At 33.4% G+C, this 12,660-nt stretch overlaps 2 protein-coding genes across 2 annotated transcripts; one reads left to right on the forward strand and one right to left on the reverse strand.

Annotated features, from left to right (window-relative positions):
• Window positions 1-10: 10 nt before the first annotated feature.
• Window positions 11-4,190, reverse strand: LOC132720777 (uncharacterized). The gene is made up of 5 exons (XM_060704984.1): window positions 4,045-4,190; window positions 3,464-3,708; window positions 1,882-1,975; window positions 811-1,126; window positions 11-506 (listed from the first exon to the last, which is right to left on the reverse strand). Exons 1-5 carry the CDS (start codon window positions 4,065-4,067, stop codon window positions 150-152), a joined length of 1,035 nt encoding a protein of 344 aa, XP_060560967.1. The 5' UTR covers window positions 4,068-4,190; the 3' UTR covers window positions 11-149.
• Window positions 4,191-6,622: 2,432 nt separating this feature from the next.
• LOC132720762 (uncharacterized) lies at window positions 6,623-12,581 on the forward strand. Its single transcript, XM_060704974.1, has 4 exons — window positions 6,623-6,780; window positions 7,032-7,097; window positions 9,740-9,913; window positions 12,535-12,581. Exons 1-4 carry the CDS (start codon window positions 6,708-6,710, stop codon window positions 12,579-12,581), a joined length of 360 nt encoding a protein of 119 aa, XP_060560957.1. The 5' UTR covers window positions 6,623-6,707.
• Window positions 12,582-12,660: the final 79 nt, after the last annotated feature.

A 12,660-nucleotide genomic window follows, 5' to 3' on the forward strand; every position in this document is an offset into this window, starting at 1 on the left:
ATATACTGAATAACTTTAACATTTTATTGTTAAAGCACTCGTTAAGTATTACACTGTTTACCCTCATTGTTATCAGTGTTTTAACAATCAGAAATAAATGGACGAACAAAAAACAATGAACTAGCATTTGAATAAAATAATAAAATGATTTAAGCTGCTCCGCGTCTCGACGCTGGCAATGAGCATGTAGATCGTGCAGACGTTGGTTCACAATCTCTTGCAGCTCTCTGACCTCCGATTGTGTAATTCCCATGTAACCTGCCATAAATTCTAGAATTTTCGTATTCATGCTTTTCGATAATGTCAATGACCTCGTTCTGGTACTTTGGTTCCATCACACCAGCGCTTGCAATGATAAAGTTTTGACTAATTTCCCTCAAATGAGTTGCTTCCCTGACTCTTGTCTCATGTTTTCTAATTACGTCAATTATGTTATTGTCTCGCAAATCATCCTTTGTAAACTCATGTGTTTCAACTTCTGGTAATTTGTCATTGTAAGTGTTTGCCTGTTGTAATATAATGATACCTTAATTATAACTCTTATAATCAGTTTGAAATAAGTCTCTTTGATACGTAAATTGTCAAATTTTACTGGTAACTGATTAACAACAAATTAGTTTAAAATGAGACTTCATCATTTCGAAATAATAAAATGAGAAGAAACTTTATTGTAAAGATGTATCGTTTATCATAAGGTTCGGTGGTAATTATTGTAACTTTTTTAAAGCGCCATTAGTGAGAATTGTAGATAATAGTAGATAATATGATTTTTAAACAATAACAATATTAAACAACAATATGTTAATTTACCTCCTCACACTTCATGCCGATTGCTGGCAACGTGCTTTTATTTCGGTTAAACATGGACCTGTTTCTTGATATTTCTTTCATCATTCTTTCTTCTTCAAGTTGTTTCTGTTCTGCCTTCTCTGCTTTTTCGCTTTTCTTACTTTCTCTTTCCTTCTTTTTCTTTTTCTTGCGAACCTTCTCTGCATCAACGTTACTATACACAGAGGAGAGTTGACTTTGACTGCTACTTGGTATCGAGACGCATTGATTGGTGAAAGCAATCGTATTTCCAGTGACAGAAGGCTCGGCCAACAACAACTTGTCTAGATCTTCTGCCCTGTTTTTCAGAATGATATATACACTTTTTAATTATCTGAATTATTGTCAAAAGAAGGATTGATACAGAAAGACGTATACATGGATTTATAAACCCATTATGCCTATGAAACGTTATCATTTTTATTTCTCAAAAGCTTTTCAATTTTGGTGTATTTTTATAGTGTGCGAAAAGTTACTCGTTGAACAATTACCTGAACCATCTCTTAATATCTCTTTAGTCTGTTGCAATTTGACAATAAGTACATGTCGTGAATAAGTGTTTTGTATGGAAGTCAAATACCACTTTGTTTACAGTTTGCTACTTTCATGACAAATTATTTCACATCTTCAGACAACAAGCATAAAACGTTCTTTAAAACATTACTTAATTATTGTAAAAACATGTTTGTCCTTCCTAAAGAAGTAAAAATACTTATTTTTTTCTTAGGCAAATTGTAGCTATATAATCTGAATTACATGTTTTGTAAAATGGAAGATTTAAACAATAAAACTCTTCATCTAATAAATTCATATGTAGCCATTTTATCATAAGCATCGCAAGTACGTCACCTATTGCTTAAGTTCAACAGGAGAACAATATGCAACTTATCTGTTTTCGAACTTGTATTTATCATTGAACATTTGGTTACATTGCAATGGTCTTTTTAGAAAGGCCCGATGGAACCAAAATACTCAAAGAATGCAGTGAATATACAGTATGTAAGTTTTGTTCAGTGTATTCAAGTGTTGATTTAGATATGAGGTTACTTATACCTGGTTACCAAGTCTAGTAGTAAGCCCATGTTGAAGCATGATTCATCAGCCTTTGTCTTCAGTTCGTTCGGGTACCATGTGTGTTCGGCCATTTCTATAGCAACAATATATTTACTATTACGATTATTACTGTTTGTATATAACTCGCAAAATCAAGCTTTGAATATCATATGTGTATTCATTGTAAATCTCGTTTTTTGTGCTTGTTTTTGTTTGTGTGTGTGCGTCTGTGTGTGTGCGTGTGTTGGTGTGCGTGTGCGTGTGTGTGTGGGGGGGGGGGGTGATTGTATGCATCACGGCAAATTAAGGATAGAGGATTCTAAAGATTATCATGCAAGCCATTATTTTGATATTTTCTCAAATAATGACGCCAAAGCAAAAAAGACCCATTTCACGTGCTCAAAACTGTTGTAAAAAACGCAAAGCGGATTTGGATTCGGGGTTAATACGAAATTAATGTGACCACAAGTCTCAGGACCGTAGCAATAACTTTGCTGTGTGTAAATCAATTATTAAGAATCTAACCTGCATGTACATGAACATGTCAAAGTCCAGTACCTATGTACTTCAAATATATATCAATAAAAATGAACGGCGCATAGACTTTTAAACTTATGGCATCATGAAAAAAAATCAATTAAGTCTTGTGTTTTTTTGAACAGCGTTTTGTTTTTTTTTTGCTGTTAGACTTTTTAAAAAAATATATAAAAAAATCAAGTCTAAAGGAATTTTAGCATTGAACGTTTAAATTCGTCTTTAATTCGCGTCATTAACTTCAGTTGAAATAATCATAATGATAACAATAATAAATAAAAATGAAATATGTGTGATTTTTTTAGTGGCAGCGACTAAATGTGGTGTTTTTTTTTGGTCTTGTTTTTGGTATTATCTATCTAGCAACGAGTTGGCATTTTTTTAAATATATTTTTCTAAGTTGTTATCTCGCGGTCCACATCCAACGCTTTTGTTTGTGTATTGATATAATGCCAAAGGTAATGATAATATATCATGTACAAAAATACAAAAAAAAAATAAAAATAAAAATTATTAAACTAATTATATGAAAATCACCATGTCCCCTTTGCGCTTCCTTATTGTTGCACTTAAACGAATGCCATTGATTGAATAATGAAATATTTACTTATATTTACGAATAAATTATGCAAAACATGCAAAAATCAAAATATTAAGAAAACGGTTCAAACTTTGATATATGGGATTTTTAATCATTGACTTAAAAGTTAATATGCCTAATAGGAAGTATATTTCTTTAAATTCTCTTAACAAAGAGTGATAAAAGGGAAATACAAATGTGAAACGGTTAATTCAGTTCTTTTTTTCATGAACGAGTAGTTTGAATATATTATTATAAAAGATATTGGGCGATGACATGAAGTTATATGTCAAAAATTAATTATTCTTTAAATACAAAACTTCTGAATTAATCAATTTCTACATGATATTGATATCTTCTCATTAACAAATTTGTTGTTATCATGAATATATTATACGCTTTAAACCTTATATGGTATCAATGAAAGAATAAATACTTGATTAACTATAATATTATTACAAGTCTTACCTCCGTTATGATTTAAGGTTGTTAAATTGTGTTCAGTTACGGACCCCTGTGCTCTTGTGTCTTTATCTTTTGAACTAGACGAGTGACCTTGAAACGGTCTAGGTAGCTCAGGCTTCTCGCAAGCAGGTGGGATTGGCTTGTGTAGAAGTTGCGATTGTTCCAAATCATCATCTGTATCGCTGCTAGGCGCCAAAGTATCTGTACTGGTAGATCTAGATACACTTCCTAATTCTAACTGTAATGACCTTTAAATAAGAAATAATAATTGCAATAATAGCAATGTCAATAAAAGCAATAATAATAATAATAATAATAATTAAAATAATAATATTAATAACAATAATAATAAAAGAGCTCTAATAATAATGATAATAATTGTACGTATATGTATCTTTTTGAAATCTCCGAAAGAAAAAGAAACGTTTGGCTAAATATGGATTTTATACAGTGTGAAATGTACTTTCAAGCTTGTAAAAAACCTCTATAGCCTACATATTTGAATTTGCTACGTAAATGGTATTTATCTAGACTTTTCATACATACATAATGGGTTAATTTTAGTGATAAATATTTTATCTCACCTTTTATGGTCTATAGAAGTCATGTTGCAGTTTCTCTATATGGTTGAAGACATAATTTAATGATACACTACATTATAGACACAGAAACAGGAGTACAACTTCATTCATTGACGTTGCATAGTTACAACGTCACTTTTGTCTGCGTATTTCTGCATTTCTTCCGTTGTCTACCGAAACGTCACAAGAAGAGTACGGTAGACGCCGGGAAATGATGGGCTTTATTTTGATCGTTTTTAGCCGGATTCGATTATATTACTTTTTAATTTATTTTTGTTTTTGTTTGTTTTTGTTTGTTTTTGTTTTTTGTTTTTTTTTGTTTTTTGTTTTTTTTTGTTTTTTTGTTTCATAGAAACATAAATATACAATTAACTAAATATTATAACATTCCACATTGACCGGATATAGCTGAAATGTGCGTCTAGTGACATGAATCAAGCTCAAATTAGGCAATGATTTTCTAGATTTCTTTTGCTCCTCTAAAATTCTTTCGGGTCTTATTAACGGATCTTTAAAGATCATTAATTTTGTATGTCCCACATGTTCACACAAAAAATATGGCCTGTTGCATATGTGATCAGATGTAATATTTTCCTCTACTTTTAGCTTGAAAGGTCGTTTCTTCGGTCGTTCACATCAAGGCAACTTTTTAGGTTTTGACGTAAGTAATTTGGCAAAAACATGCCAATCCTTTTTAAGTTTCGGGTTGAAAATATCAGATTCAAATATAATCAGAAAGATTGTGTTCATTTTTTTTCTTTCAAAGAATTTATTGATTTCAATTTAAACGGAATATTAGCGTATCATATAAAACTCATTCAGATGGAGATTAAACTTTTACTTATAAAATTCAGTTTTTATTTACGCTCGTCACCCTGTTGGAGTCTGTTTACCTATCAATATTCTGAACTGTATACTGATTAGCATTTTTATATGTATTAATACGGATTAAAAAATGAAGAAATGAAGAAAAATATTGTAAAATATTGATCTGTTTATAGCCTTTTAATTAAAGGAACACTTTCATATATTGATATGAAAAAGTTGATTTTACTTTAACAATTATCAAAATATAAATGATGATGCCGTTATTACAATCACATTGACAGTATGCAATATATCAGTGTATATGTCGAATACTACATACATGTAGATGGCACGTGGCTGCCGTGTTACGACTAGAAAACTTGTATATTAGTCCTGAGACACAGCCGAGGGCACTTTCCACTGTCATTTCAACATCTATGTGTTATTTATCATATTATACCGAAAAATAGCATAGAAATGGTGATATAAGAAATATCTCACGGGGAATTCTCGATGAGATCATATTCATGTAACCAATGGTGATATAAGAAATGTCTCACAGGAATACACGATGTGATAATATTCATGTAAGCAAGGGTGATATAAGAAATGTTTCACGGGGAATACACGATTTGATCAGTCATGTAACAAAGGATGATATAAGAAATGTTTCACGGGGAATACACGATGTGATCATATTCATGTAGCCAAGGGTAATATAAGAAATGATTCACGAGATCATATTCATGTAGCCCAGGGTGATATAAGAAATGTCTCACGGGGAATACACGATGTGATCATATTCATGTAGCCAAGGGTAATATAAGAAATGTTTCACGGGGAATACTCGACAAGATCATATTCATGTAGCCCAGGGTGATATAAGAAATGTCTCACGGGGAATACACGATGTGATCATATTCATGTAGCCAAGGGTAATATAAGAAATGTTTCACGGGGAATACCCGACGAGATCATATTCATGTAGCCCAGGGTGATATAAGAAATGTCTCACGGGGAATACACGATGTGATCATATTCATGTAGCCAAGGGTAATATAAGAAATGTTTCACGGGGAATACCCGACGAGATCATATTCATGTAGCCCAGGGTGATATAAGAAATGTCTCACGGGGAATACACGATGTGATCATGTTCATGTAGTCAAGGGTAATATATCGAAGTATATCAGTAAATCTGATTATGTTTACAGTCATGAAATATATTAATACTGACTAGTATTGAGTTTTATTGCTGTTATTGTTTTTTTTTACTTCTTCTGTAGGTTTTATATATTCAATAACGCAAATGATAAAAAGATATTTCGTTATGCTTCACTCTAAAAAAATAAAATTCATTATCTTATTAAAATGGCACATATCATACATGTTATCTATGCTGTAACCTTGAATTTTTATATTATCACGACTTCGTACTCTGTTCAGTTTTTAATACATGTGATGAAACTTCTAACAAACATAAATTAATAGTATATTTTAATTTATTAATGAGCCGCGACATGACAAAACCAACATAGTGGGTTTGCGACCACCATGCATCCGCGCAGTCTGATCAGGATCCATGCTGTTCGCTATCAGTTTCTCTATTTGTTATAGGGTTTGTAAGCGAACAGCATAGATCATGATCAGACTGCGCGGATGCGCAGGCTGGTCTGGATCCATGCTGGTCGCAAACGCATAATGTTGGTTTTGTAATGACGCGGCTAATTTTTTAAAGGTTAGGTTTCAATGTAATTGGGTTGCTTTAAATCCTATCGTTTAGTATAAAAAGTATATACTACAAGCTGGTAACCAGACGTTACATCAACTTAACGAGAGACAGTTTTGTTTACAAAAAAATGATTGCATTTACTGTCTTGAAAACTTTCACTGGGATTTTTATCTTTTGTGTTATCGGAACAAAAGCGCAAGGTAAGGATATTTTCACTCTGCTCTTAAAAGTGATTTATTTTTTAGAAGCGAATGAACTAACAATATGGTTTGATAGAAAAATCGAGTTACTAGGACTGAAATTCAATATGAAGAAAAAAACCAGAAAAGTGATTTAATTTTGTTCTGTAAATCGATTTATATAAATAAATAAAATAAATAAATAAATAAATAAATAAATAAATAAATAAATAAATAAATAAATAAATAAATAAATAAATAAATGTTTACAGATTGTGGCGGAAATGAAAAATTTGGGAAGGACAACCCCGATGGAAAAGAAAATCTTGGTCTAACAGGTAAGACCGTAAGAACTATAATCCATTTCTGACAACCTAAATTTTATCGTAAGTAGATTATTAAACTGAACGCCGCAATTGTTGCGGTTCGGATTGGAATATTTGCCCCAAGGGGACCTGTCCATTGCTTGCCGACACGTGTCAGATATTTTTTCTCGAATATTTTACCATATTCTTTCAAATTTTATTTTTTTTTACCTCAAATAAATCAATGTTTCATGGAAATTAATGTCATTTCATGTGTAACTATTTTCTTACATAGCGTATTGATTTCCAACTTCATTCAGAAATGCAAAATTACATCTTCCTAAGAGCATGCAGTTTCATTTTTTAATACGCCGAATTGTTGTCATATTTTAACGCGGTTCATTAATTAAATGCGCTTAAATGACGCATTTTTTTTTTTTGGTAAAGGACGCGGCTACTCTATCATGTTAAACTGTACATGGAGGATACTTAATTAGTGTAAATTCAATACTGAATTTATTGAACAAGTTGAATAAAGTTATATTATGCGAGCCTTTGTCGAGCATAATATTATTTTATTCAACGAGTTCAATAAATTCAGTATTGAAAATTCACGAACATAATATTCTACTTATCACATTTCCAAAATAGAGTGTTTAAGTGAAAAAGAATCATTTTTCAATGACGTGTCTTCAGGAACTTCAAAGAGAAGTACTTTGGGAATCCCTCGAAAGCCGTTGACAGAATCACAAACTTATTTTGTTTTTACAAAATGGAAAACGGTCTCACACCAGATTATTTATCGTCCTTAGTTCCACCATCAGTTGGAGAAACGTCTAGGTACAATTTACGAAATGCTTCTGACATGCAAACAATACGTACAAGAACTTCTCTTTACCATAATGTATTTCTGCCATCTACTTTGAGAGATTGGAACTTACTATCAACAGAGGTACAAAACTCAATATCTTTGTCCTCTTTCAAAACGAAACTTTAATGTGATATAAAAATGTCCCAAATACTATTACATAGGTGAAAGAAAATGGCAAGTCATGCACACACGGCTCCGAACAGAATGTAGCTCTTTAAACCTTCACTTATTCAGAAAAAATATGCCCCCCCTTACCAAATTGTCAATGTGGACTCCTGGTTGGTAACCACCACTTCTTCTTTGAGTGTCAATGATATCCGACTCAGATTATTTGATGCTGTTTTTAACATCTGTACTATAACACTTCATACCTTACTAAACGGAGACCAGAATCTTAGCCATGACATTAATTCTAAAATTGTTCAAGCAGTTCATCTATATGTACGTGAAAGTAACCGATTTTCATGAGCTTAGATTCACAAAATGATTTGCCAACTTGACCTATCCGAATGAATCTTCTTTACCTTCTTCTAATTATTTTCAATTATTTATATCTTTTGAAAAATAGCTAAAATCTTCGATATTTTTTTCGTTTCAAATATGTTAAAATTTAACTTCATTGTTTCAAACAATATTGCAAACACTGTCATAATTTAACTGCATTATGCAAATATGTAGGAGAAGACCTTTATAAGCTTTATAGCTTTCGGCTCTAATCCTTTTTCATTCGTGTATCTAATTATTGTAAATGTATTAACAACATGATGTACATGTATCATTGTTTGAAATAAACTATGTTTGAACTAAACTACAGTTTGACGCTAACATTTCGCGCATTTTTACACTATGTATGATGGTATGTGATAAAAATGATTATGTTTAACTTCTACTTTGTTATAATACAGTTAATAATGTATAACTTATGTCGTTTGACACATTAGATCCGTGACATATACGGTCCGTGACATATACGGTCCGTGACATATTCGGTCCGTGACATATACGGTCCGTGACATATTCGGTCCGTGACATATACGGTCCGTGACATATTCGGTCCGTGACATATACGGTCCGTGACATATACGGTCCGTGACATATTCGGTCCGTGACTTATTTGGTCCGTGACATATTCGGTCCGTGACATATACGGTCCGTGACATATACGGTCCGTGACATATTCGGTCCGTGACATATACGGTCCGACAGAGGTGTCTGATAAAACTGAAGGCGACTGATAAAGCTAAATTTTTCAGCCATGCACTTTATCAAGAGAAATCAATGTAATGATTATTGTGTTATACGCCTAACATTGTATGTTATACGACTTATTATGTATGATGATTGTCATGTTATTGACGACTTCTTTTTGATATATTCCGACTGTAAATTAACGTCAACATCCTACTGATATGACAAAGACGCTTTGATTTATTATAAAGGCACGTTAATGCCACTGAAAGGAATAAATTGTTCTTTCTTGGACTGGGCACACATTCTTTTAATTACGTTGAAATAATGGTTTTAGGACATGTTAGGTGATTATCGCCTTAAAAATGCAGCACTGATTGCGAAATTATTTGTTATAAAAGTAGCAAAATGAAAACAAAATAGTATTTTGACTTGCCAAAATTTCCCTCCAATTCAATTCCACTAAAGTCCTTTTCTAGGGGAACATTGTTTTGATAAAAAAAGTCATCGGTTCACCACATCATATATGTTATATCTTTCAACTTAGGCACTGTCGGCATCAAGTCAAATTCTAAGAAGCATAACAATTTACTTTCTTTTTACTTTCTATTAACAGACACGTACTATATGATATGTGATGGAGATTACATGTTTGATTGTTGCGGCGTTATTAACAGATGGGAATACACGGCGGAAGTCGTCGGGTCCGTGGAACTGCAAGTATGGCGCAGACAAGGAGGAACTGATACTTATAACTTGATTAATTCTTTCTCTCATACGGCCGGATCAGGTATGGTGCAATCTACTATGCAATTTATATGCTTCGCTTCTTTGAAAGGGACTTTAATTTGCAGTTCTATATCCTATACACAACGGGTAAACGGGCGTGTCTCATTCGGATGTTGTGAGCTTAAAATCGCGAATTTAATAATTTAAGAGGCATGTTTGAGTGTTATATAGTTATTATGTTTTCTAGAAATGAATGGCTATTTGTTAGCGAATTGACTTATGGTCTATTTATTGCGGAAATTGTCCTTACTATTGGAGACAGTTGACTAATTGCATTTCATACTAAATCCAGGGCAGTTTTTTTTTAAAAAATACTTACAGGTTTCTTACCTTGTTATCAGAAAACATTTTTGAGCTTTTCTCACAGAACTGGCAGCAAAATCTGATAAATGTATTACATTATATTAAGATGTAATGCCGCCATGCATAGAGGGACGCAATATGACAAAAAATGTTAAAATTCTGGACAAGGAGTGTATGTATTATCTTGAATGAAATAACGTTGTATTCAGAATTCAGAAACAAAAATCTTTTTTTTTTCATTATTTTAGCTGCATCACGACACAACCAACGTAATGCGTTTGCGACCAGCATGAATCCAGACCAGCCTGCGCATCCGCGCAGTTTGATCAGGATCCATGTTGACCGCTATCAGTTTTTTTACTTGTAATAGGGTTGGTAAAGCCCCAGTCACATTAGAGCTTACGACCAGTGAAGACCAGTTCACGATCACCAGTGACCTCTGGTCGCGGACAATCTTTAAAACGTCTTACGACAGTCATCGGTGATCTTTGACAGTCGCAGGTTATCTAATTTAGGTCCCACGACCAATTTCAGTCGTAGAGAGGTTTTTGAGCTTGCACAAAAACCTGCTTGCGATCAAACAGGTCGCTAGTGATCTTATAAGGTCTAAAGGCTGTCGCACGATGGTCGTTCGAAAGTGCGACAATCTTACGACAGTCTTTACAAATTGCCACTAGTCACTGATAATCTTAAGTAGTCTTTAGTTATCGTGTGATGGTCGTACGACAAGTTGTAGGTGATCGCATGTTATGTCACGGGTAGTCGTAAGTAATCCCAGGCAATCTTGAGACCATCGTACGTTTACTTATGACCTGTCGTGCGATTGTCAATGATCACCAGGTCACTGGTGATCGTGAACTGGTCTTCACTAGTCGTAAGCTCTAATGTGACTGGGGCTTTACGATACTAGCAAAAGTAAATTTATCTGTGCAAAAATGGTTTTGGTCGCAGACAATCGCTGATGATCGTCAGTTTTACAAGTCGCCGGTGGTCGCAAGTAATCGTAAGCTCTAGTGCGACTGGGGTTTAAGCGAACAGCATGGATCGTGATCAGACTGCACGGATGCGCAGGCTGGTCTGGATCCATGCTGGTCGCAAACCCATTATGTTGGTTTTGTCATGGCGCGGCTCATTTATTTTTTTTCTTCAATATTTTTTTCCATTCATATGATTATGTGTATCGGACCTTAATCACAATTAAGAATCAAAACACGAATGTTTTAGGAGAAAATGATCTATTTAAAACTCCAAATGAAACTCGCAATATAGCGCATTAAAGAATTCGCAAAGTATTTTCAGATGATAACAAGTTATGAATTTGCAAGAAATCATGCAGTATTATAGTATTGAACGTGTATCATATTTAGAGTATATCTGAACAAATTTCAATAAACTTGCTTCGGAATCATGAATTAATTTCAGGGTTATAAATTATACACTGTAATTACCTACACTTGTGGATTCTTATTTACACGCTTTTCGTTTTTTAAAACAACAACAGCAGCAACAACATTTGATACGTGTACGGCATATAGTCAAGAAAAAACAACTACCTGTACAATGTATATTATTAACGTCTTTAGCTTTTATACAATCCGTACAATAAGAAGTATACAACCACTTACGAATGAGTTCTGAAAGACATATGAGCCGCGTCACGACAAAACCAACATAATGGGCTTGCAACCAGCATGGATCCAGACCAGCGTGAGCATCCGCGCAGTCTGATCAGGATCCATGCTGTTCGCTTACAAACCCTATTACAAGTAGAGAAACAAACAGCGAACAGCATGGATCCTGATCAGACTGCGCGGATGCGCAGGCTGGTCTGGATCCATGCTGGTCGCAAACCCATTATGTTGGTTTTGTTGTGATGCGGCTCATATTATATTGTAGATTCAAGAAATACCGTACATGTATATATTTACACAATAAAACATGGTAAAAATTTGCTTTATATATGCTCAGATTACATGAAAGTCTTACTTAAAGTATAAAACAAGACATATCTAATTAAAATATATTTTAAAATATTTTCATTATCATCATGATCGAGCAATGTTTGACCCAAGCCCACGGCAACGAACACTTCCAGAACAAAACCGAATCGCGTGGAAAGTACTCGTATCATTGAAAAATGACAGTTTGTGTATCAAAGTTTATATTTAAAAACTTTCTAAATCAGAAAAATTAATCATCGTATTTATTGATGTTGCTCGTATTTCAGTGATCCACATGAGGTAAGTCCCTCGAGATTGAACTTTGCTCTAAGAAATGAGATTTGCAGATACAAAAATATTTTGTATTATTTTATTACAGCAAACGACCAAGATTTTCACCCCCAAACAGGGAATCTTAAAAGCTAACGGGACTGTATAGGGTGGTTGAGCATAAGGGGTTCCGTTACCTTTAATTTTAATTAAAAAACCTTTTAAAAAAGTAAAA

Source organism: Ruditapes philippinarum, unplaced genomic scaffold, assembly GCF_026571515.1.
Source record: "Ruditapes philippinarum isolate M1 unplaced genomic scaffold, ASM2657151v2 ctg2665_1_1_1_1, whole genome shotgun sequence".
NCBI classification, from domain to species: domain Eukaryota; kingdom Metazoa; phylum Mollusca; class Bivalvia; order Venerida; family Veneridae; genus Ruditapes; species Ruditapes philippinarum.